The 25,910-nt window shown below is 46.9% G+C and overlaps 1 protein-coding gene across 6 annotated transcripts in view; it reads right to left on the bottom strand.

Annotated features, from left to right (window-relative positions):
• Positions 1–25,420, bottom strand: part of pik3c2a (phosphatidylinositol-4-phosphate 3-kinase, catalytic subunit type 2 alpha) — a 29,332-nt gene extending 3,912 nt beyond the window's left edge. Inside the window, exons 1-26 of one of the 6 annotated variants that reach the window (XM_078083217.1) lie at positions 25,290–25,420; positions 21,031–22,273; positions 14,745–14,836; positions 14,257–14,417; positions 11,636–11,756; positions 10,728–10,839; positions 10,496–10,575; positions 10,161–10,224; positions 9,593–9,766; positions 9,477–9,510; positions 9,081–9,321; positions 6,953–7,075; positions 6,428–6,595; positions 6,195–6,303; positions 5,955–6,097; positions 4,510–4,980; positions 4,315–4,408; positions 4,140–4,234; positions 3,679–3,859; positions 3,444–3,548; positions 2,680–2,772; positions 2,259–2,388; positions 1,750–1,886; positions 1,390–1,559; positions 803–959; positions 556–665 (exon numbers count right to left, since the gene is read on the bottom strand). In XM_078083217.1, coding sequence (XP_077939343.1) covers positions 556–665; positions 803–959; positions 1,390–1,559; positions 1,750–1,886; positions 2,259–2,388; positions 2,680–2,772; positions 3,444–3,548; positions 3,679–3,859; positions 4,140–4,234; positions 4,315–4,408; positions 4,510–4,980; positions 5,955–6,097; positions 6,195–6,303; positions 6,428–6,595; positions 6,953–7,075; positions 9,081–9,321; positions 9,477–9,510; positions 9,593–9,766; positions 10,161–10,224; positions 10,496–10,575; positions 10,728–10,839; positions 11,636–11,756; positions 14,257–14,417; positions 14,745–14,836; positions 21,031–22,194 — 4,529 coding nt within the window. In that variant the 5' untranslated portion in view covers positions 22,195–22,273; positions 25,290–25,420. The remainder of the gene's footprint in view (positions 1–555; positions 666–802; positions 960–1,389; positions 1,560–1,749; positions 1,887–2,258; positions 2,389–2,679; positions 2,773–3,443; positions 3,549–3,678; positions 3,860–4,139; positions 4,235–4,314; positions 4,409–4,509; positions 4,981–5,954; positions 6,098–6,194; positions 6,304–6,427; positions 6,596–6,952; positions 7,076–9,080; positions 9,322–9,476; positions 9,511–9,592; positions 9,767–10,160; positions 10,225–10,495; positions 10,576–10,727; positions 10,840–11,635; positions 11,757–14,256; positions 14,418–14,744; positions 14,837–21,030; positions 22,274–25,289) is intronic. The other 5 variants (XM_040163379.2, XM_078083218.1, XM_040163381.2 and 2 more) reach the window with 5 other exon arrangements.
• Between the last annotated feature and the right edge of the window lie 490 nt (positions 25,421–25,910).

The raw sequence follows: 25,910 nt of genomic DNA, 5'->3' as shown, positions 1-25,910 counted from the left end.
TTTTATTTATTGATCAATGTAAAGATGAATGTTTAAGATGCGTGTGGCTTAAATCCTGGCCATCACAGTCAGTTTGAGACAGTTTGTGTTGTGGGGGTCGTCGTGACGCAGGGGGGTAGAGCGGGTGTGCTGGGAACCGCAAGGTTGGTGGTTCAAGTCCCGCTGCCACATGTTTCAAGTCGAAGTGCCCCTGAGCAAGACACCTAACCCCTAATTGCTTCCCGGGCAAAATGTGAAAAAGCCATGGATGTAATGTAAGTCGCTTTGGATAAAAGCGTCAGCTAAATGACATGTAAGGTAATGTAATGTGAGTCTACTATTAGACTAGGTTACTGCCACCTGCTGGAGGTCCTGGAACTAACTCTTCTCAAAATAAAAGCTCTTGCCAAAACAGCAGCTGTGCAAATGAGTAGAGACCAAAAAAAAGATTGATTGATTCGTTCCTTTCTAGATGTTTCCAGGGTCATTACATTCAAAACATTGCCAACCTGCCAATTAATGTTTAAAAACAGAAGTCAATGCATTTTGAGGTCAAATCGCCCCACCATAATTCACCTGGTGAAGAAGATCGTTGCCTCAGCATCCGTGTTGTGAGGCTGCAAGGCATCAAACACGTACTTCAGATCCTGAGAGCCGGCCAGCTCGGGGAGGCCTGAGGACGTCATCTTCAACACAGACATAGATTTACTCATTTACCCATCATGTACAGTCAAATAATTACAAAAAGGAAATATATTATTCTGTTGTTTGGGCTTACAGAAGTGTGTACAGTGTGTGTGTGTGTGTGTGTCCACCGTCTCACCAGCGTCAACAGGTTGAGGAACAGCCCAGAGTGCTTGCGGATGAGGTTGTAGGCTTGGCAGCACAAGTCTACAAACAGCTGGAAGCGACTGGTGGGACGCTCCCCTCCGTTGATGACGTACGCCATGTCGGAGGTGAGAACGAACGGAGCGCGGTCCCTGATGGGAAAGAACGGCGGGGAAGGGGGGGTTTACTCTGGATCAGGAGCGTGAAGGCAGCACACTAAAACGAAGGAGACACACTTGGTACACAGCATCTAAATATTTCAGTGGCGATGCTCAGAAGCTAAGAATAGTGTGGTTGCCGGAATGGGAATGAGTGCAGTGTGGGGGCTTTGAACCGGGTCTTGCTTGTCCAGTGACGCCATCACCTGAAATGTCTCAGAAAGTAACCTGGTGACAACAACACATTGTGAAGACCAGCATGCACATGGTATATATATATATATATATATATATATATATATATAGGAGCCAACTGGCACCTGACATTTCACGTGTTATCTGATAGCAAAAAGACGACAGTAGACATTCTGATACACTTTCATGGAGAGACCGTTCAACCCTAAGAGGCATTTTAGATTTTCACCTTTTGAAGCTGCCAAACATCTGGGCGTGGCCCAGGAACTTGCCAAAGTCGATGTGGAACATGTGTCCGGTGGAGCGCAGCATGATGTTGTCATTGTGTCGGTCGCAGATGCCCAGCACGTAGGTGGCCACGCAGCAGCCCGCACACGAGTAGATGAAGTTCTCTGATGCCTAACAGGGGGGAGGAGGGAGAGACACACTGGATCAGGGTGTCGTCCAGCCACAAAACGCCTCCACATAAGCACGTATTTGAAGATGAGTTCATTTGTGCGTCTTGCTGAAGTTGGGAGGCAGTAGATTGTCAGAGGTGACGAGTGTGAAGTAAGGTGTCACATCACGCGAAGGCTTTGTGTGTTTTTACCTTCTCATACTCATCCTCGGCGGGGTTGTACTTGCGGAGCCACTCAGCCAGCGGTTTGTCCTTGAAGGATCCAGTGACGCCATACTCCACCTGGATCTTTCTCAGTGTGTCAGAGGACGGCACCAGCTCCACCATGCCTCCACAAAAAAACATCACAACTGTTAATTAAATTCATTTTCCTTTTTTAAAAGGAGTGTGACATAACCTTATAATAACAATGTCTGCTTATCAGTCATAACCAGATGTTAGAAGCCACGGCCTTTTCAATTAACTGACAGGCTGATATCCATCATTTCTGCTCGTACCATCTGACAGCTCCTGTTGCCATGGTTTTTCGTTTCAGAAAGAAATGTAATTGTCTTTCTACATATTGAAGTAACAAAACCTCTAGTGGGCATAACCTATTCTTCTTTTAGGAACATACTTGACCTAGATAGTTTAAACTGTTTAGAGACATGTGTAGCTAAGTGTAGACCATCGTCTAGACGACAGGTGGGCGAACTTGCTACCTTTGTCTTTGCCGGTGGAGATGCATTTGAAGTTCACAATGCGGAGGTCCAACCCCTCTTGGAGCCAGATGCGGTCCATGATGCGGATCATCTGAAGAGCCAACATGTCTTGCCTCAAGTCCTCACCAACCTGACGCAGACAAACTGACGCGTTACACTCTGCCCTTTCGTATCACAGGCAAAGGTTCACTTCTTCGGCCACCAGGGGGCGCATTGTTCAGATGAGGAGCATGTAAACAGCCTTTGTTTAAAACAAGTTCTGATGTGACTGGTGACAACTTCCTAGTTTAACTAAGTGCACAGCGGGTGAAGGTCTCAGGTGTGCACAGACCAGATGGCTGCTCATATACTTTTAATTTTCATCACTTTTACTGTGAGTGTCCATACACAACTTTCAAAACCCTGCGAGTGGGTCCAGTACCTTGAACATGACATTGATCTCTTCTCCCAGGGGGTCGGCGTTCACCAGGGCCAGCTTGAGGGGAACTGCGTTGGAGTTGAAGAAGGAGCAGGCCTACACAAACAAACAGACAACGCAGTATGATTTTAGTCCTCTGCACTACATTGCGTTGTTTAGAAGATGCAGCTTTACTACAGCATCAAAATGTGTATTTATCTGGTTTATAGAGTCAATGAATACACGTCAAAACAGTGGCTTTGTTTCACCTAACCGGAGACCATCATTAAGCTTCTGCAAAGACAACCATGGAGTGATAAATTGCATGAGGATTACGTCAACATAATACATAGTCATACTTCAATGGGGGTCTAAATTCAATGACCAATTAACATTTAAATGGCTCTATAAAGCCCAAAGGTATACACAACTATGGCTAGATAGAAGCACCGTAGTACTAGTTTACTCCCTCTTTTTCAAGAAATATCTATAATATATGAAATATGATGAAGATCTGTCAGATGTTTGAGTGAGTATGGATGCATGCGTTTGTTGAGACTTCAGTATAATGAGCTCACTTATGGATCTGAACCACAGAAGTTCTATAATGAGTATGTAGCGGCTTCCTGACCATATGTTCTTTGGAGGTTTAGTGCTAATTTGTTGTAGATGAGCAATGTCCATTGATGTGAGAGGCGCGTATTTAACTGAATATGATTATAGAGGATAGATGTATTTAGCAGAGACCTTGATTAATTCATCATTGATAGCCTGTGTGTGTGTGTTACCTTAATGTTTAGCTCCTTAGCCACCAGACTGGGGCTGAGGGGCAGCCGGCAGCTGTTCCTCTGGAAAAAGTTCTGAACGTTTTCAAGGCCCTCCTGCAGCGCCACCTGAACACACACAATCCAAAACACAAACGCTCACAAACACTGAAGACACAGTGACCTCTTTCCTGTTTCTAACTAAAAAAGGTTCTCTTGGAACTAGCGTGAAATAGTCAGATCTCCCACACACACACACCTGTCGCGTAGAACCCCCGGCCTGTCGAACCCGCTCAGCCACGGCTCCCAGCAGGGTGACCAGGTTGGTTTGCTTCTCCAGCTCGGCCCTGAGCTTGACTCCACACAGACACAGCAGGGCACCCAGCACCCGCTCGTAGCGCCGACCCCAGGCGGGATCCTGCACCGCGTCCTTCAGCAGCCTGCAGCCATCACACACACACAACCATTTAAGGAACACCCCCTTCCTGGACAGCAGCCCCCCCCCCCCCACAAGACATACGTACTATTACTGCATTCCCTACAAAGAGCCTTAGTACTGAGATCGTAACTCACTCACAAGGAATCACTTTGTTCAAATAAGTACCCTAAAGGACCCTTTCAGTACTCAATGACCATTATGTTTGTTGTGTTAATTCATACAAGCCACTTACAAACCAGAAAGGAGCAATGGTTGCATCTCCAGAGCTGCTGCCTACTCACCAGTAGAGGTAGTGGGCGATATTGATGTTGCCTTGCGCCCTGGACAGCAGGAACATGACGAGGCCATTCTTAAGATGACACTCAAACTTTAACGCCTGTTCAGAGACAGAGGAGATGAGTTTCAGAGTCGTTTTTAAAGTGCACACGCTATTTGTTGAGGGATTTTTAGCTGCACCTGAACAAGCTGTGGCAGGTAGTCAGTCAGCTCATCGTCACTGCTCTTCTCAATCCAACTAACGGCCACATTTCTTACTTCTGTGTCTGCAAACCTGCACACACGACAAACAAAGACCCTTAAGGGTTAAAAAGCAAAACCAATACGGTTGACTTTTTATATTATTATCCTCGTAGTGACTCTAAAGGCGCGTACTTTGACTCGAGCAGCTCCAGCGCAGTGACGGGGGGCAGCGGGGGCCAGTGGTGCAGCAGGGAGTGAATGTGAGCCATGCTGGCCCAGTCCCAGCTGGGCACGCTGGCCAGCACCTTAGGGAGGCTGCTGGGGTGGTGCTTCCGACAGTGGAGCCGATGGTCCCATAGGAGCTGGTGGTCTGCCCTCTTCAACCTGGAGACGGAACCAAAACAGACGGAGGGGGAAGATACATGATAAAAGATGTTATCCATCAAACAACAACCGATTGATGGAACACACACACACACACAACGAGGCAGTGAGACTGCAGCCTCAAAAGTCTGGGGAGATGAATGGGAGCCAAACAGGCAGCAGGCAGTGAGAGCCCACTGAGAGAGCACTGCGTGCCGGCTGGTTCTCATGGATGTTGGCAAGCTGGAAGAGCTCCGGCCGGCGGGCGGCAGCGGGAGAACCGAGCCGGGCCCGGAGCAGCTGGAAGACAACAGAAACACTGGGGCAGCAAACGTACAGGGCGTTTATGGGGAGCCACAGCTGGCAGCAGAGTCAGCGGCATCTTTTTAAAATCTCTTCCTAAATCCATTAAGTCCGGTGGATTTCCATTGGTCTGGGGGACGGCCAGAGAGACGTCTGAGGGGCATAAATCCAACCAGTGACACTGCACGTTTTTGAAACTCTCACAACACAGAGTACTTTAATGGCGCGTTTCCACCGAGCAGTACAGTACGGGTCGGGTCGGTACCCTTTTATTTGTGTCTCCACTGCCAGTTGAAAATGGTACCAAAAATCCGAACCACACCGTACCACTTTTTGGGTACCCTTCCGTTGGGGTATCTGGCACAGTTACTGGAATACACCACGCCTATCAAGTAAGGGTACTGTTGGCGGTGGAAACGCTCGGCAAATCATGGTTAACAGATGCGACCCGTACCATACCGCTCGGTGGAAACGCGCCATAAGTCTTCTAAAAGGACCAGACAATGTGAACAGAATACAGTTCTAATTCAGAATAAACTACGCCGAATAAATGAATGAAATGTTCTGCAGAGCCAACATGTATTCCATGTATAAAACAAAAAGAAGCTGGTTTTATTAGACACCATTTAAACTGTGGGATGTTGTCTTCCATACACATGGTGGTAAAGAATATTTTAATATCATATTTAGTTATTTTTTACTCTTTCAATCGGCATTTTAATAAAAGCTTGAAATTCAATTCAATTAAAAAAAAAAAAATTTGTACAAGAAGCACATTTCATACATTGAGCTGGCAGCATTAAGAAATAAATCGATATTTTATGTCTTTTATTTATCACTCAGCGGTCAAACCATTCTATAACTGGAGTAATGGAAATCATTCTTTGTTAGAAATGTTCCCGATATCGATTTCTACCCTGAGATGATAACCCACCCTCATAGTTGTGAAAACACGCTGGAGGTTCTTTTACCCAAAATTGGAAGCACGGCTGCAGATTTTCTCCAGATCGCGTTGCAGATCGGGGTCCAGTTCCTCCAGTGCGTCGAGGTCAAGTCTGGGTTCTTCCTTTGGTCCCACATACAACACGTCCAGCGCCGAGTTGGGGAAGTCCACCTGACGGCAGCACAAAACGTTAATTCAAGAAGGCTAAATGTGGCTGAATGAAATTGCCATCAACACTAGTGATGGATGCTCCTTCACAAACACCCACCTGCAGCACTATTTTCTCTGTGGGCACCTTACTGCGGCCGCCTGCAGAGCCGGCGGCTCCCTGGGCGGATGTCCACAGACACAACAACCTGCTGCCCTTGGCGAGCACCCTGCAGAGCACAGTCAGCAGTCACAACTCAGTGATATTTCATTTTCCATTACAATTAGGACGTCCACTCAAGGAGGACACGCAAAAACAGGACCAGCCACAACCGGCCGTTGCTCTCTCCTCACCGTCTGAAGTCAAAGAGCGGCATCGAGACTTTGCCCAGCAGCTCCGGCGCTTTTCTCTGCTTGTTGGAGTCCGGGGAGCCGCTGGCATTCTGGTACAGAACCCCAAACAGAGTCAGGCTCAGTATGGACTCCAGTGGGAGGACAGCTACTGCTATCGGGAAGTTGATCCTGGGAGGAAAAGTAAGGACACAGTTGTTCAAAGAAGAGGTGAGGGGAGATGACAAGAAAGGGTAGAAGCAGAGTGGAAGTAGAAAATGAAACTAAATCATTGAGGAAAAAAAAAATGTATGATTGCTATCTCAAAGGAAACAAGAGGAAAAGAAGGAAGAGAAAATGGCTCCTCATTTCCAGTAATATAAGGAATATAAAAGGAAACAAAAGAAGAGAAAAGCAGATGAAAAGAAGGGAAAGGGAGAGGAGCAGCATTTTGTTTACTTGTTGTTAGGGAATAGCAGAGAAGAAAGGCGACAAGAGGAGAGGAAAGGAGAGGGGGAGGAGAGGAAAGAGACCAAGGAAGTCACTCACAGTTCATCCCATTTGATGTGGTAGAAGAAGCTTTTGTATGTGCCCACTCTCTTGGACTGGACCGGTTTAAACAGGTTCTTGCCATTGTGGGTGAGCGAACACATCAGGAAGTACTTTTCATAACTGCAACAAAACAACACAATGCGTGTTTCTACAGTGCCCACTTGTCTTTAATATAGAGGCTCTGACCGACATTTACACACCCAGTGGATTTGACAAAACAGATCAAAGTATATTACGCCCTTGCTCGGTGGTTGCTAGGTATTAATGATGGTACCGTACAGCACAAAGTCATAATGGTGCGTGTGTGCAAAGGGGTCCTGTCAAACTTAAATTTAAGTATACTTCAGCTTTAAGGAAACTCAGAGATAAGTACCCTTACTTTTTCTTTCACGCTCCCTAAGCAGACTAAAACCATCTACCACTGATTACAACTACTGAAGCACTAATTAGACTCCCACACAGGTCCTTTCAGTTATTTCAAGTAGACCCGACACATTCTCAGGGTGGTTTTCACTCTCCTCCCCAAGAAAGGTGCATTAAATCACATTTGAAACTCCAGTGTGGTGGGCCATGGCAACCTAGAGCTGTGATACAACAAAACAGCTACTTGTTATCTTAAGTCTCATCGCTTTCATGAGTTAAAAAACAAAATAAAATAATTACAGCCAATTACATCCGCTCGTACAGACCAAAGGGTTTTATATTTCCATACGTGATGCAATAAAAAGATATTTGCCACATCCTGCGACATTTAGTGTTGTTGTTGCTGCTCCACCACACATCCCAAAATGACCACAGCATTTTCATTGGAGATGCATATGTGAACGGAGGGGCCAAATACCAAAAACACTTGCTTTCACTACCACGGGCACCGCTCTGTGCCATCTGTGTTGGCACCAGTCACGGAGTCTCAATATGCCGGCAGCGCCGTGGCATGCAGCGAGGCTCCAGATGGACGACACACGAGCCACAACAACGCCAAACGCTCAGAGCCTCAAGGAGCGGGAAGGGGGGGACACGACAGATATGCCCAGCTACCCTTCTGGGCAGGGAAATACTGTGCACGCTTTATTCCTCTGGCTCGGGAGAGGTAAATATTTTTGGAGGTGTCTTTGGAATGACTGTCACTGGAGCAATGTTTGGTGGCCTAAAATAGCTGACGGAGGAGGCTGTGCTGGAGTAAATAGGCCTGTTAGGCAGTTCCTCTCGTTCTTTTACAGTCAGCGTAATCTCTTCACCAGACTCCAGTCAAATCTACAACGGATGACTGTTCTTTGTGATGTCAAAAGGTGGAAGGACAGTGACAATCTTATTTCTGTTCCCCCAGATGTCCTTTGTAATTTGAGTCTTTTAACTCTTCTTTTCTCTGACAACAAGAGTAACAAATTAATTTCTTAATTTCTAGACCTAACAAACCCAGGCAACAATGCGCTGATCCTGGTCACTGATGCATGACAGAGCAGGGGAACGGGAAACTAGTCTCAGCTCGCTCACTGGGCCGGACGCACGCAGGAGATGAACTAGGGGGTGAAACTGGACACTGGCATGGAAAAAACAAGACGTGGGGAGCAGCACCGTTGGTTTAGCAGAAGAAAAAAAAAGACTGAGCTCCGACAGCGCTGTCTAATGTAGTCTAAACAAACACTCTCACAGGTCCTCCCTCCTCAAACACTAATCCGGATCATGCAATGCACGTTTTCCCTCCTTGTGTTACTTACCTCGGTTACTTGTAAATTGTCCGCACTTAAGCATACACTTAACTTTTGAATTCTGCATAGCCTTCAAACCCATTTCAACCCCAGAAGTACAATTAAATTATATGTGGGTGTTCCTAATAATAGAGAAGTAGTGAGTGATCATTCACGAAGAAATACATGAAAAAAAAAAAAAAAAAAAAAAAGTACCTTGACTAGTGACACGTTTAATTTCACATTAACCTTGAATAGAATGAACATCCAAACGTTCTACTTCAAAATGCATCCATGTACTAGCGAGTCATTTTACGATGCTAATGTCTGCACGAGTAGCATCATCAGCTACAGAGTCTCATCTCTGACACATTTATCTCCTTCACTTGTGGGTTTTCCAGCGCCATTATAAAATAAAGACCCTCTGCCTCTTTTACCTGCTGACCCAGTTGGCCGGGATGCCGTGCAATGCGAACAGAGTGAACTGGAGGTGTTCTGTGGTGCCAGAAGCCTCTTTGCTGCTCTGACCCACCACGCCTTCCCCGTCTGCAGGCCGGGGCAACGAAGGGGAGCTGAAGGAGGCCGAGGGGGCGCAGAAGGAACGCAGGTAGAGCTTGGCCAGGTCGTAGACGGCCTGTGTCAGTAGGGCCATGCTCTCCTCCAGAGGACTGCTGTGACCTGTCCAGTCAGGTGAGGTTGTAGAGATGGTCATTATAGTTGTTGTATTTTTATATACATATATACATATACACATATATATATACATATACACATATATATATACATATACACATATATATATATATATATATATGACTGTGTGCAGAACTTACCATTTGGTGATTGACCAGCAGATGTGGACCCCATCTACACAATCAGAACATGTTGGTGTTAGGGGGACATCCTTGATCCAAACAATGCCGTGTGTGTGCGTGTGAGGCGTGCCCACCTTGGGTGAGTGAGTCCTGGGTAAGTTGACGGAGTGTCGCAGCCTTTTCACTGCCTCAGTGATGGCTTGGGTCTCCACCTCATCCAGGCCGCAGCAGAGGTTCTTCAAAGTTTGGACCACCCGGTCGGCGGTCTTGTAAAGGGTCTTCTGAACATGGAGAGCAGGTTGGTGCAGCTGGTGTCCATGCGTCGCAAATAAATCTTTTCATTCTCATTTTTAAGTTGGGTTGAGAGCGCAGCGTTGTTCTAGCTGCGGTTCAGTCTGTATTTAATTAAGCCTACATTTTGAAAACCAGATGTGCAGTTTCTAGAATGCCCGCCCTCCAGGAATGTCCTGGTATGCGTTCATCAATGTGTGAAGTATTTGAAGCGACAACAATTGGCGGCCTTTACCTTTTACTTTATCGGGTGAAAGACTGATTAAATGTTAAGTCTCGATACACTGGGCAGCTACACACAACCTTTCTGCACAGTCCGGTGATACAGATACTGTTAATATCATTGTTTTCCCAAACGTAACAAGTGGGAATGTTGACATAAATGAGTTTGAAGACAGGGACGACCCGTACCTCATTTTGAAGGCAGATGTTGACTTGATTGTGGTAGCCTTCTAAATAATCAGCAAGGCCTTGTCTGCAAGACAACACACAAGAGAGGAGTGAGGGATGGGAAACGACAGAACCCACAGATCACGACACGATGTAGAAAGTTTAATTTAGTTAGCTGAAACTAACTTAAGGGACTTTCAAGAGCCGCAAATTAAACTAAAGCTACTCAAACCAGGTAAACATTCTGAAGACCAGGCGAGAGTCAATCAAATTTCTTTATAGTTTTATAGTTACCAAGAAAACTAAATTGATAGTTCGGTAATATTTTTTCCCCAACCAGTGTGGGAGCCTCATACCTGGTGACGTTCTCCTTGAACGGCCTCTCCACCTGGCCGAGGTGCTTCTCTAAATCTACCAGAGAGTTGTCATCTTCCGCCTTAACAAAAGAAGTCGAGATTAACAATGGGCGATTTGATCATTTATATATATATAATCAAATTTTGACATCATTCCACCAACAGAAGACAACGTGTCGAGTCCTCTAAAGTTTACAAGGGCTCATTGCGTGAGGCGGCTAGAGTGACTTACAGTGCGGGCCAAGTCTCTTCTCATGGTGGAGTGAGAGAGGAGCTGCAACGTGATCTCATTCTCCCACTTCCTGCAGTTCTGGACGTACTCATGGCTGCCGAGGCTGTGTTTACTGGGGCAGAGACGCAAGGTTCAGAAAATCATACCGTTTGTCTACGACAACTATCAGCAATTACAAAAGAATATAAATAAAAAAGTGTAGTCTCCTTCAGAAAGATGACTTAGTTTATATAACCAAAGTCAGTAATTATCCCTCTTATACTATAGACAATTTCCCATAAATGTAAAAACATTTGTTTTGTATATATTTGGGGGACAACGCACTACTTTGTCAAGTTGTTTGTATTTGGTGTGGAAGCGAATTGTTAAGTGCCACTTTGCAGTAATGCAGATAACTTTGGGTTAACTTCCCAAAGCCTGATATGTCACAGATTCTTTCTGCCGAAAATATCTCTACACAGCAGAAGAAATGTTGAAAATGTCAGGAATGTCATTCTTTGGAGATAAACCGTCCACCTGAGACAGTTTAGATATTTTGTGTAATCAGTCCTACAGTTAGTCCTGTATTAACAAGTTAGTCCTGGTAAGGACTCTCACTTCATGACCAACATCTGGGAAGTTGATGAATAGCTTTAGGCCTCATCCTGAGAGGTGAAGCAACAATGTAATTGTTAAACGCGTCAAAGTATTGATGATAAACCCGATTTACACTTTATTCAATGGCTCTCAGTGTATCTGCAGGAAATGACATTTTCCTCAAATGAGTAACATAAATCAATAAATACCTCCGAGGGTAAATACTAATTATGTAACAAGGACATATGCGCGTTCTGGTTACAGTGTATCTTCACTTATCATACAAGACATTCTTCTATTCAGCAGTGGTAGTTTCTGTCGTGTTGACTCACTTCTGCAGCACCTCCTCCTGGCCACAGACTTTGAGCAGGTAGCTGGAGAAGTCCACCTGGTCCAGGTCATTATGGACCCAGCACAGAGTCTGACTGATCAACAACTCCACTGGAGAACTCACTGCAGAAGGAGGGTGAAGAAGACCGAGGGGAAAGGGAACCACGTGGAAAAGCCAGGGGAGAAGGGAGGAGTCAGCGGTTGTTGACAATTAAGAGACGGAAGGAGGGAATGATGGAAAAGAAGAAAAAAAAGACGTAACGAGAATGTGGTACAATGCTTTTAAAACAACAGGATTGACAGATTATACCGCAATTACAGGGAACTAAAAACAAGCACAATAGAAGGTGCATCAACATCACCTGGATGTTAATATGTTGGAGAAAAAAAGAACGGGGCACTTTGGAGAAACATATCCCACACATGCATGCATTATTTGAGGGATCAAAGGTTAAGTGTCAATTATGTTATGCTACAAAATGATACCATCCAAAATGGATACCCGGCTGCCACTGTTGAAACTGATCCCATCTCATTTATCACAATTTCGCTCTAACCACAAACCTCGCTGCCGCCTTTGACCGGCTCATGTATGAAGCCGGGTCTCCGGCTCAAGGAATTACAGCTGTGACTTGTGGGGAAAATTGAGGTGAGCTCCTGTTGTTTGCGTATGCTCGGATATCTGATGCGACAGGCCGAGGGACGTCTGCATAGAGCGCGAAAACCGACGCGCGGGAGATTACCCCCACTTCCAAAGAGGTTTCAGCACATTCTTCACCTCGCCGGTACACAAACACGGAAACATCTCGGATTACACTCGGGTTACTGTACAGACGTTCCTATAGACACACAGGGAAGTGGGGGGAACACGCCTGGCTCAAACCGACCTCCACCCTCCGGGGAAATAGTGCGTCTCTCTTTACCACTCCGATCGGTAGCTTTAGCTTCACGGCAGTTATGTGGCCTCAGCGGCGCACGCCAGGCCTCTACATGCGTGGCAGAGTTCTGTAACAAGGCAATCAGGACGGGCAACGCCTTATTCTGTGAGCGCCCGAGGTGCTGAGGGAATTCACAGTAGGGCATTACAGTTAAAAAGAGTTAAAGAATTTCTCAATTGGTCGGGGACGCGCTTGGAGAGATGAAGTCACTCAGCACTCGTTACATCCACTGGAGCAACATATTTTGAATAAAGAAGAGGAATGATATAATTCCTACGTGACAAAGAGCCAACAGAGCCCAAAGAACAATGTGGCAGAAAATACAGGCTAGAAGTGAAACATGATTAGGCGTCCTGTGATGTCTTCAGTGACTCCCCCACACCAGCAGCTTATCTCCCACTCAACCTTCACCCACAAATCAGCATGTCATCAAAGACACAGGAACATCTGGGGACGAGCAGTAGCGCCGTTTTTAAACTGGCTAGATATGCTGAGTCGGCAGTTTGTGCGATAAACCAACGTAGCCAGGGACATTGTCTTGTTTATCAGTTTAGTCTCTGAAGTGATGACACGTTCAAGAGGCTTCAGGAGATGCTGCTGAGGAACAAGGATGGAGGAGAATATTGTAAAGTGAGGGAAGGCATAGAGGAAGAAATAGAGAAACACGACAAAGGAAGTGTGGGACGGCAAAAGTGAAACGGAGCGATGCAACAGAAAGAGGGGAGGAGGACAAGTGTCTCGCCCAGTCTTTGTGTCCCGAGCTGAGAGTGAACTGAGGCCCTTTGTTCCCGAGAGCCAACTCCAGCAGTGTCCGTCCGATGTGCGTCAACACGCCCGCCGACAACACGGGAAGACAACTAGGAGACAACCAACCGGATATGGTACTCGGAGGAGGGAACACATGAAGGCACTTCCTCTAGGATGCTGCCGTTCAACTGGGTCAATGCAGACGGGTGAGTGGGACAGCTTGTTACGTATACATAGACATACTTATAGATGTACAAACAATAAACTGACATCAGCACACACGCCTACTGCTGATCCTCAGGGAGCCATACTGGTGAACATGGTCCCAGTTTGGATAACACACCAAACAAAAAGGCCCAGTGGGCTGGCCGACGGCCTCCAGCGTGCTCAGCTTTGTACACCAGAAGACGTGTCAATTGGTTGTAGTTTTGTGCAAGTACAACGAGGGGTTAGCCAAGAACAGCTCCCCGAAATACCCATGGAAGTAACCGCCCCCCAAAAAAAGGTCCAACATGCCCAACATGGTTACTTCTTGGTGCGGGGACGGACCTTTGTTTGTGTGGAGAAGGGAACGTGGTGTACTTCCCACGACAGAAAAAAAAGGAGGAAAAAAAGGGGGTGGGGTGGGTGCAAAGACTGTGGCAGCTGCGGATTTCGACTCCTCATTCGGAGCGCTCATATCTGCAATCTGAGCTGCTCCCTCTTAGCGGCGGAGTGGGCACAAGTTTCCCTTTTTGGGTAACTTTAATTTGATGGTATATCATCTGTGCATTCCTGGTATTCATTTCTTAACACCGGGCCGTGGAAAACAAGTTAAAGATCTCTAATTGACGGAGTAAGATGGTGGTCAAAAATAAGGGCGTGAAATCTACCACATGCTCCGTTACCCGGGGTCACGGATGGTTCATATGAGGGTCCTTATGTCACCGGATACTTACCGTCACAGGTGAAGGTTACCGGCTGCTGAGATTCTGAGATTTCAATGGAAACCTTGACAGAGCAGCTATTGTCCCCCCCTCCGTCTCTCTGGGTGATGACTGGGCTCAGGACGAAGCCGGGGTTGGTGGACATGTCCCCATGAGGGAATCTGGAACGCAGACTAGAAAAAGGACAAAAAAAAGTAAACTTTTTGCGGTCAGACGGTTATTTACATGAAAAATCAACATTCCTAGTCAACATTCTGCCTTGAATGCTGTCGCGTGATACTGTTATGTTCTTCATCTGCACTTGTGAGAGGTTTGGTTACGTATCGCAATGTAAGTTGATTCCGCTTCATCACCACTCCACCCAAACTAACTGCTGCAGTGAGAGACTGTGCAGCAAAAAGCGTACAGATGCTTTCACACTCAAACAAAAAAAACAAAAAACATGTTGCATTATAAGCCTGAGGAGGACTTTTCTTTCCCGCCGACAGGAAGGATCTTACGCTGCTACGTCTTCACAGAAGGCGACAACCTCGAGGCTTTGAGCATCCTGTTCTTCCAGGGCGGCATTCTTCACCAAACCTTTTCCCTTGTCCTACAGGAGACACAGAGAGAGAGAGAGAGAGAGAGAGAGAGAGAGAGAGACAGGGCTGTTACTCTCACAGACTCGCCTGTTGCAGAGAACTCTGAGCTACAGTCATTTCTTTCCTTCTTTTTCTTTTAACTGCTGTCTTACGGTCAGCGGTTAAGGAATGCGCTTCCTGTGGCACAGGAAATGAGAAGTGAAAGGGCCCCGTCCCTTCCTGCACTGGCTGTGGGCAAAAGTGCTCCGTCACAGCCTGGAAATTTGTGCCTGTGACATCACCCAGGAAAGAAAAGGGGAAACGAGGGCGAACATTTCAGGAAAGTCATCGTAATGGTTCATTCCGAGAGATTTATGGGCCGAGAGTTTCTCTTTTTGAGGAGCTCAGGGGAAGTCACAGCTTATTTGTCATGAAACAGGAAATCAAGCACATTGCGTCGGGTTATAAATTGCCCTTGCAAAACCGTACGAGCGTTTTAAACATTCTCACATCAGACGAATAAAAATGGTTTTGATCTTTCCCTCCACTCACAATCTGTTTAGAAATCCCAGCCAGTTCAGACACAATTTAATGTTAAGAATTATTGAACCCCTACAAAATAGATCTTCAAGTGAAGAAAGAAAACGGAGCACCAACCGAAATTACCAAGATCACAACATTGATCAGATTAACCCGAGATATCATTTAGACCAGAACGGTTGCAGCCCACAGAGTTCAAAGTGCTGATCCGCTGAACAGCAGATCGGAATCTAACAGCCGGCATATGGAGTGAGGAGAGGAGGCCACCGAAACCCACCCAACCGCCTGCACCTCCGAGCAGGGGGGCGAGCCGAGATCCCGGCTCAGTCATTTCTGTCCCAAACCGGGGACACTTTTGCACACAGTGTGGTCAGAGGGTTCAACTTGACACGTCGCTCTGTATTTGACCGCAGAGGAAAAAAACAAAAACACACAATTTCAGAGGACTGGAACAGTTCAGAAATGTAATGCGTGGCTGGAGACAGACGTACGGTGCTTCCCACAGCAGCAGCAGACGGGACAAACACGGTGGCTCGGTGGGTTTTTAGCAACGATACGAGTGGGTTACCGTTTGGCCTTTTGTGGTGCATACAAACCAGGACGCACACAAACACACAAAAGTGGCTTCTACCTTACAGCTCTCATAAGGCCTCAGCGCACAATGCATGCACACAGACAGGATGCACAGACGAGTGAGCGTCGCCGACTACAGTAGCGAGCCGAGAGGCTTAAAAACTACCACTGACGGCCGGTGGTAATTCCAAGCCCGGCATCGAGTAACACTACACCCCCAGACATCAGATACCTGCTCGCCGCTCTGTGCCAGCTCGTGAAAATGACCCGACGGACCAGAGGAAAGAGTCACTTGAATGTTCATCAGCCAGTCAACAACGGAGCGGCCTTAGAGGTTCTAAAATCTCCAATCTGGGCATAATTGATGAGTTAACAGTGGAACATTTTGGTTTGATAGTGATCCAACTTTCGTTGTGACAGATAAATGCTATAATAATAGCCTCAAATCAGCGGCTTGTACAGTCATTTGTAACTGTAAATTTAGGCATTTTATCTGACAAACTGCAAAAAGAGTCTTAATTTTACGACATATGGTTATGGGGTGGATCCAGCAATGGCTCAGCGAGCCATAATGTCTGCAAAAAGCTCAGTGTTTCACATCAGAGGAACCAGCTGGCCACAAAACACAACTTCTCCTTTCGATCCGGAAATGACTGACAGCTAATTCAGTCGGACCTTTTTGTGATGTACTGAAGTCACATCTGATCATTCACTAGTTGTGTGCCTTTTAGTATCTGGGTTCTACCTGCTTCCTCAATTCATCTTCCACATCGCACCTCTTGCGTTTCTGCCAGTAAACAAGGTCAAAATGTCACAAGGGAGCGGTTTTCCTCAGTTAGTCGCACAGTTAATGGGATCCAACACCGGGAAGTACGACATCTTCTAGACCTGCAGTCTGCCTGAAGGATCATCGCTCCATGGCCATATATTTCAGATGTAATTAAATGATAATAAAAGCCTCAGGAGAGGCACCCTGCGGAGGTGTGAGAGCTGCTGGAGGCCTTGAACTCTGCGTGGGAAGGAGACATCTGATGCAACATGCGCAGTGCGTGCTGGCCTCCTGTGGGGTTCAGTTTCACAAATGCTCGCTGCGATCTTGAACCACAGCTCATGTTCAGATTAAACATTTTTGCTGGCTCAGACCCGCAGGGTCATCTGGAAGGAACGGTGCAGGAAACAAACAGGCACCGACATGCTCTTTGGATCTGCAATGAAAGCGCTAGAGAAACACTTCAGGGTGCATTTTAACAGAGCAACTCAAACCCAAATCCAGCCGGCTGTTTCATCTGAGCTCATTACAAAATCATCCTCTCCAGTAGGGATGGCCAGTTAGTCGGGCGGACAAGCGTGCGTGCTTCACTACCTTCCATCTCTTGGAATCAGTATACATCTGCAAACAAATCCGTTCTCCTGTGGGTTTGAAGACGTCCTGCACAAACCCACCGCAAAAAACAACAACAACAACTGAACCAAGCTACACTTCTTGAAACAAATTGTGAAGATAAGCATTACGAAGCCAGACATGGCAACACGTGGTAAATGACGTCATCTCCAGAGGTGCTTTGCAAACAGTAAGGGGCAAGTAGCAGCACGCGCTGGTGATGCGAGACCGCAGATAAGAGCTCTTAGTGAGACCGCCAATCTACAGCTTCATATCCAAAAAGGCCAGAGAAGGGATTAGCAGCCAGGCGTACAGCAGTCGGTGTGAGCCAGCAGCACATGACTTTGCACCGTTTTTCCCAAACCGGCACCTCGGACAGAAAAGCCCTGCCTACTGAAACGAGGCGTGGCAACTTTGGGCGACCTACTGCCAATCGAAAGTTTATCTTTTAAATGAGGTGAATCCTCTTTTCTTTCCTTTTAGGTCATGTGATTCCTCACATGCTAAGCCCAGTTTGGGTACAGATGATAGGTCTGACCCCGTTAACATGTGACATTATGCAACACGCAACAACACAGAACCCACGGCCAATATCCCCACATGAGTTATGGGCAGCAACCAAGCCGGGTGCGCGTCCCTCAACTGGCAAACTGTTGCTTTCCAGTTATGTTAATGGGGGTGTAATCAAATAATTAAACATAGGTTTACACTTGCAACCCCAATATTCTGAATTTAAATAGGTATCAGGCAGGTTGAGAGCGGCCTGATGTCTCTGACGCCCGCTGTTCAGCTTGGGGTTGTGTAATTGGGATCCTGGAAGGCGCGGTTTACACACAAAATCTCACTGGCGGGAATACCAGATTGTGTCCTGTCCACGGTCATGCTCCAATCAGAGGGTTGGCGGTTCAGTCCCAGGCCCGGCTAACCCGCATGTCAATGTGTCCTTGGGCAAGACACTTCACCCCAACATTGCTCCTGATGGGCAGGTGTCACTGTGTATGGTAGCTCCTGTCATCAGTGTATGAATGGGTGAATGATGTCATGTTGTGTTAAAGCGCTTTGAGTGGTCAGAAGACTAGAAAGGGACCATACAAGTACAGTCCATTTACCATGTAACACCACAGGGCTGGCCGGGACTTTTTGTTCCAGCAAGCCGCCAGAGATTATTATTGTATTACTGAAATAGCACAATTCCCAGAGGACTGTGTTTGGTAGAGCAAAGAGAACTCAGACTGCCCAACAGGTCCAGATATGTGTCTGCTGGCCCCTAAGCCGTGTAGTGTGAACTAGCTGGTTCGCTTTCCATGACGCTGGACTTCATGGACCAGCAGAGTGTAAAAAAGGAAGTGCGTGTTTACGGCCATGGCTCACTGATAGGAATCTCAATAAAAATACGGAAATGAAGGAACACAAAGCTCTGCTTCTCGACAGCACCGCATTCAAAGTTTGTGTCGACACGTCTGATTCTCATCGACAGGATATCCTTGATTGCTTTTTGGCCCGTTCCTCTCAGTTGGATTCTTGCTCACAGCTGATCTCTAAATGGGTCGTATATTTCAAATAGCATCATGTAAAAAATGCACCACAGTTGTTCATGGTACAACACCGTGGTAAAAAAAGCCATTCTCTATTCCACTCGCATTGAAATGGGAGGAAAACCAAACGACAATCAATTTTGTGGCAATGCAAAAGGCACATGTCCGCAGAAACAGTGTTTTAAGTATTTTATTGTGAAGCAGATATTTTGTCTTTATATAAAACATAAGGCATCGTTATCCGCACAGGCACGCAAACCATCACAACCGTGCGCAGACTGCAGACAATATGGATGCATGCTCAAAGAAGAAAAGTGAGCGTGTTTACGGACGTATGCGAGGAATGCGGAGCTAGAAAGACTCGAGTCTGACCGGCAAACAAAAGCTTGAACCCAGACATCACATCCAGGCAAGTGTAAACGAATGCCGTTTCATCCCAGGCAGGAGACATTCCTGGACCCTGGGAGACACGGCTGGGTATATAGACTGGACGAGCTGCCTTTGATGAGAGCGAAATTAAATGTCTGTAAAGTCCCTCACGTGGACTTCTAGTAGAACAGCGCGTTGAGACTTCCCCCTCGGGCGGGCCATGTTGAATGTCTAGGTTTCCCTGCACCGTGTGGAATGTGGGAAATAAGGGCCTTGTACCACGCTGCAAGGTTAATCATCACCCTGGTGTGTGGAACACACTGCAGACCAAATTGTTTGGGCATGATGGCCCTGAGAAACACAATGGGAAGGAAGTTGGAATCTGCCAAAAAACAACGTCACAATGTCCAACAGAATAGCATGTTTGGGACCACTGGTGGGAATGTAAGAAAAATACATTTTACATCTTAATGGCTATTATGTTGCTTGTTTCTAGGGTATGTGGTCTTTTGTGGAAGTACAGGGGCGACTATTCACATTACTATCAACTGACCTATCCTGAGAACCGCCCCCTTTTGAGTCTGTCCTCCAATAACAGTTGACCAAGCACCAAGCACCAAGAGTACACAGCACAATCTCCCCTTTCTTATTCTATTTCGTTGCGTTGACAAAGACATCAACACTTTTGAACATGGTTAAGAGATTTGCCCTGAGGAACTTTTCAAGGCGGGACTCAATAGCCTGATCCTGTGGTAATGTTAACAGGCATATTTGAATGCCTGATGACTAACATATATGTATCCAGTGTTTCCCACATTATTCGTATTCGTTCAGCTGCATTTCCTTTCCGGTCAGCCCGCCACACATTCACGTTGGATCCGTTTGAAACACTGGTATCCCTATGCTTGCTGACGGTAACACACGGTAACTTTTTGTTATTATTATTAATCTGTGCAAACAATGTTTATGGTCCCAACAGAAAAAGTCTGAGTCCTTGTCGGCTTTTTGAAGCTACGCAGCGGGGGTTTGTCCAGCAGACCTCACCTAGCAACATCACCTAAAGTGGGCGGGACTTAGAGAAGGTCAACTGCAAGGTGGCCCAACCAAAGTGTGAAGAGCACGTACAGTAATATCTTCACTCACTCCTTTTCCCGACAAAAGATTTAAAACTTCTGGATAAACTGAAATACTGAAAAAAGAGGAAGAACCGTAATAACAAATCCGTGCTGAGTTTGTGTTACTGCTGACTAAGACGCCCATCTGGTCTCAACACAGACCGGCAAGCCAAATGACAGATGGTTGTTTAGTTTAGGGGGGGCATCCGAGGCTACAACATCCCATGCCATTGGCCCACAGCACTGTCCCGAATGAATGCTTTGAATATTCATCACAAGAAATCAGATCACTTGAACGGCAAAATTAATCACTTGCTAGTGCTCACGTGCTAGTGAATGGATGAGGAGTATAGTGCAGTTGTAAGAGTAATGCGCTCAAAGGGTAGCAACGGCAGATTGTAATAAGTAATTCTTTTCAGAGTGGCACTGGATCCCAGTAACAAATCTGAAGTTTTTTTCCTCTATGATATTTAACCGACTTACAAGTTCCTCACATATCAGTTGAATACTCAAAAACTGTGTGTGCTTGTGGTGTGATCAGTGGTCCGACAACATCCGCAAACTAACCCACAACAGTCATTACATTTTTGACTCTGATGTTGCTAAAGCTTGATATGGTGCACAGAAGAAGTATGTGACCAATGGAGCCCTGCTCACTTCAAACCAGTGACAGGACACTCATATCATGTTTTTCCACTTCACTGTGAACGTACCTGCTGGTTCGCCTTGTGCTGGGATGAAGTCCCCGGGACGTTGAGCGAGTGACTCCTGGTGACAGCGGCTCCCGTTGACGCTCTCCTGAGCTGTGAGCGACCCGTTGGTGGCGCTTTGACCTCTTCAGGAGGGCTGCTGCCGCCGCCGCCGCTGCTGCTGTTCCCTTCCGTCTCCAGCACCGCATCCCAAGGATCCCCCGCCACCCCCGGTACCGACGGCGCGGCGGGCCCAGACGCCGGCGGCGCCTCCTCGTTCTCAGCTTTGTGCTTTGTGAGCGGGTCCAGGTCCAGCCAGTCGAAGCGGCCGACGGTCGAGGATTCCGCCACAGCCGGCGGCTGGGGAGGTGGGTTGGGCGCCAGGGAAGACGGGCCCGCCTGAGAGGAGTCCACGTCGGTGCCGCCCGGTTTGCCATTCTTCAAGTATTCCGAGGTGCTGGCAATCTTGTCGAACAGCTTGGCCATCTCCGGGTCCACTGCTGGCTGCGGGAACGCCATGGCAGCAGCGGGCTGGATGGGAGAGAAGGTCATGAAGGACGACTGCGTTCCCGTCAGCGCCATGTAGGCCGGCATGGCCGGAGCGAAGCCGTTCGGAAACGCGCCTGGCTTGGGGAACGGAGCGGAGGGGAACGGCGAAGGCTGATGGGTGGGAGTGGACAGGCTGGAGTTAGCCGGGGTGGACAGAACAGGTGTCCACTGGCCGCTGTGGAAAGTAGAGGAGCTACCGGGGTGGCCCCCGGGGTAGGAGGCGCTGAGGTTGAACCCCAGCAGGGACGACGGGCGCGACACTTTGCTGTTGACCCCAAAGTTCTCATCCAGTAGGAGCTTTTCAAGTTCCTCATTGGTCAGCTTGTCGACATCGATATCCCTGAACTTGACCTGCTCCGCCTGCTTCCGGGTCTCCGGGAAGACGATGAGGTCCTTCTCGGGTCTATTGGTAGCGGGCAGAGGCTGAGGAGCAGAACTGGTGGATTTAGAAAGCGTCGACGAAGATAGTGAGGCGGCGGAGGAAGGGACGGGCGCTGAAGCTGAAAGAGTGGGTCTCTTTCCCTTTTGCAACTTTGCTAAAGCCTCTTCCTCCATGCGGAGGGCTTCCTCTTTACCCACAACCCCCTTTGGCTGGGGGACAACCACCTTGAACCCATTACCACTTGATATCTGGGCCATTGTGTCAACTAGAGGGGGCCATGAGTGTGACAGCAAGTCAGTGTGGTTTAAAGGGTTGTGACGCAGATCTTTTAGGCACCTGAAAAGGGAAAAACATTTGGATTAATCAAACTGATTCAAAGCAGTCGGTACATAGTTTAAAAATACTTGACTAGTCCTAAACCTTTTTTAATTTGCTGGATAAACAGTCTGTATGTAATAATGCTTATTGTGTGCGGTTGCATGTCAGCTTCAATCGGTACTTCTTCATCTCAGGGCATCTTCTCTTCGGCCTGTTGCTGTCACCCGCCTGCCGGCGATTATTGTATGTCGATTGTCACATGTTCACAGCTTGTTTTGGAGTCAACATTCAGGTCATGTCACCAGAATGCTCGTGACATGTGGATGGATCGGCCCGCTCACAGCGAGCTCTGACCTATTAGCGTTCACCGGGACATTGTTTAACCGAGCAGCCGGGCGGACCGCGCACACACACAAAAAAAAAAAAAAGACTTAAACAATAGTGGCAAGTGATTTATAACAAGAAGCTGACATATGACTCACCCCACTTGTATTGTACATCTGTGTGCTTCTGTTCAGCAACTGGTCTGCTAGTTATTTTATCCCATCCCAACTTTTCATAATCAACCACCCCAGACTTGATACCACACAACGGCAACTCCCATTCCTGATGATACAAACTATTTATGGTTGGGCAGGAGTGTCCCCGCCTACGAGCAGAGAACAACGTCGCTCCAGAGTGTATCTCGCCGTGCTAAAGTGACACAGCGCCTTCTCAAAGACACCATTCATTGACCGATCAAAGCCCCAGGGTTGAGTGAGTTCCTTCCCTCCCCAGGCGTCACCGGCCTCTCCTGAGCTCCCCCCTCCCATTGTGGTGGAGGGGGCTGGCTGTGCCCCGGGGCTTGCCTAGCACTATTGTGCAGCTGAAGGAATTTGGCATTCTAATCAGCCCAACGGGGGTCTCTCTCTCTCTCTCCCTCCCTCCCTTCATCTCCCTCTGTTAGCATTATGTTAGCACCACAGCCCAAGATTGTGTGATCAGCTGTGCTAACACCAGCGGGCAGCGACAATGTGGCTGCATTCATTGGGCATTTCACTTGGGGAGCTTGGTGCCAACTTTGGCAAAGAACACAGCTTTGGGACACTAAATGCGTTAAAAGTTCACAATGTCTTAATTATGTGCAGAAATCCATCATGCTCTGACCAAAAGGTTTTATCTGTGTATTGTAGATTTTGCTCACATTTTGAATAAATCACACGTCAGATTGAAGCGTCCCAGTTAAGGTCACTGTTTCATAGCTAAAAGGCCTGAGAGACCCTTGACTGCCAAGCGTCAGGGTAAGAAACCGAGCGAGACAACAAACAGTAGCTACTTCCTGGTTCTGTATGTAAACAGAGTCATCTAAGAAACCGCATAATCCAATACACACACAGTAGCTCAAACTGAAGGAAGACCACTCTATCGAAAGAGTCAATTCGTACTAAAATGCCCCAAAGCACGACGCAAAGGATAATGGATCAAGATAGTTGTACTCTTAAAGTCCATAAAAGGCATTAGGAGACATACAGAAAAGGAAAGCTCCACTTATGGAGAAAAGCCAACGGCGGCCAAGACAAAATACTCTTTGCACTGAAGCATGGTGGAGGATGGCGTTGCTCGGGTCCTGAAAGGGCTTAATTCAATTTGACATCACTACGGTTTAAGAATTTAGAGGACAGCGGCTCGCGGAGCCGTGAGACTCACGTGAGAAATGCTTCGTGAAAAGATTTAAGGACACGGTGGTCTCAATAACAATTTGTTACGGATGAGCCTGGAGATTTCCTTGATAGTTTGAAAATGTTTTTTAACCCCTTGACATGCAGTTTAACGTTCCCTTGAGGTAGTTTTAGAATTGGAAAAGCATCTTTATTGTGCCATCCGGTTATTTTTAAACGGCAGCTGCATATAATCACATGTAAATAATGTCTACGTATTTTAGAACAATTCAAAAAATATTTTGGGAGAGACTCATATCAAGCATCTTCTAAGACTCTTGGATTTCCACTTAGATTTAGAGATTGAAGAATGGCATTTCAATAATTTCTGTTGAAACAACAGATATGAGAGCCCATATGAGACCGACTTGTTCCGTGTTCATATGTGCAGCTCACCCTAGTTTTTATAGACTTAAACGATTTGTGAATATCATGGGACCATGCAAAAGGTGCAGATGTTCGTGTTACACTGCACAGCCGATCAAAGTACAGCAAGGCCCTTTAAAAAAGGAAAATAAGTCACCAGGTCAAGTTTATAGATGTGTCAGATGTGCTCTGCACTGATAGAAGTGCCAAAGTTAACGGTCCATTAAACCATTTAATAAACGCAGAGCCTACTAAAAGGCTAAAGAATTTTTTTTTTTAAATGGCAGGCCCACTGATCCCAAATCATGCTCACCTGGACAGCGGTGGTATGCGTGTACATTAAACATCTGTACAAACCGGCTAGCTAGCGAGCTAACCTGTCAGCAGATGCTCACGTGACTCCAAAATGACATCGATAACTTATTGACAAACGTCAATAAGCCGCCCCCTCCCCCCCCCAAACACACACACACACACACACACACACACACACACACACACACACACACACACACACTTTGTTAGATATCTTAAAATATCACCCAGCTAGTTATTTGCAGCAGAGAAACAGTGACTCGTGAGAAAGTAACGTTAATCAAGCTAAGCTAAAGTTAGCCACCACTTCGATGAGTTTGATGGCCGTTGGACTTTCTTTGGCTTACTTGGATGCTAAGTTAGCCGTTAACCAAACCCCTACGCGAAAACAGGCAAACACGACGAGAAAAGAAAGAAACGCGGAAAAAAACCTGAACGTGAACATGACAACACGGAAACAAGTTACACGACTGTTCCGCACTGATGATTTAATAAGTTAAAAGTACCCAGGCAACTGTTTCTGCGCCGCGGACTTCCCACAAGGAAGACGCCGGAGACGGCCGGATACCACGGAGCCACAACCACCGACTTTGGGCAACTACAGACTAAAACTTTAACACGCAGACATTTTCTGTAAATTACTGTCTATTTGTTACCTTTTAGCGGTGCGGTGTTTGGAGCCATTTTTCCTGCAGCTGCATTTTTTCCATCCACTTGCACCGAAGAGACGTCAGTTCCTGTTGAGGTGGTTGGATGAAGCTTCGGTTTCGAAGCTTCGGCTTCGGACCGCAGGAGCAGATTAAACGAGGAAGCAGCGCCACCGTGAGGACGGACGGGATCAGTGTCGAGACAGCGCTGCTCCTATGCATTCAGAGAGGTCGGTGCAAAGGGAGAGTGCAGAATGAGTTCAGGGTCTTTAAGTACTCAGATGTGTTGCTTTAATACGATATTTATGAAAAAGTCTTGCATTGAAATTGATCATTAAATGCATATTTCCATCACGACAAAATCATCTTTAAGACTTCTAACACTTTAAAAACACAATGTTTTATTGTTCCCCTAATTGTTTTAAAGCAAAATATGATTACATCAAACTCCAACTTGCCGCTCGTGAACGCCACGTTCAGTTCGGCTCAACGCACCTTAATCCACAGGCTGACGTTGTTACACTCTTTGACTGACAGGTCCAGCGGCCAATCAGCTCTCAACGCGACGCTTCCACCGAGAAAGGGTACGTTTTTTCTGCCCAACCAGGAGCGCCGTGGGCGGGGCGTTGC

Source organism: Gasterosteus aculeatus, chromosome X (assembly GCF_964276395.1).
Source record: "Gasterosteus aculeatus chromosome X, fGasAcu3.hap1.1, whole genome shotgun sequence".
NCBI lineage: Eukaryota > Metazoa > Chordata > Actinopteri > Perciformes > Gasterosteidae > Gasterosteus > Gasterosteus aculeatus.
This window is presented reverse-complemented; position numbering and strand designations above follow the sequence as displayed.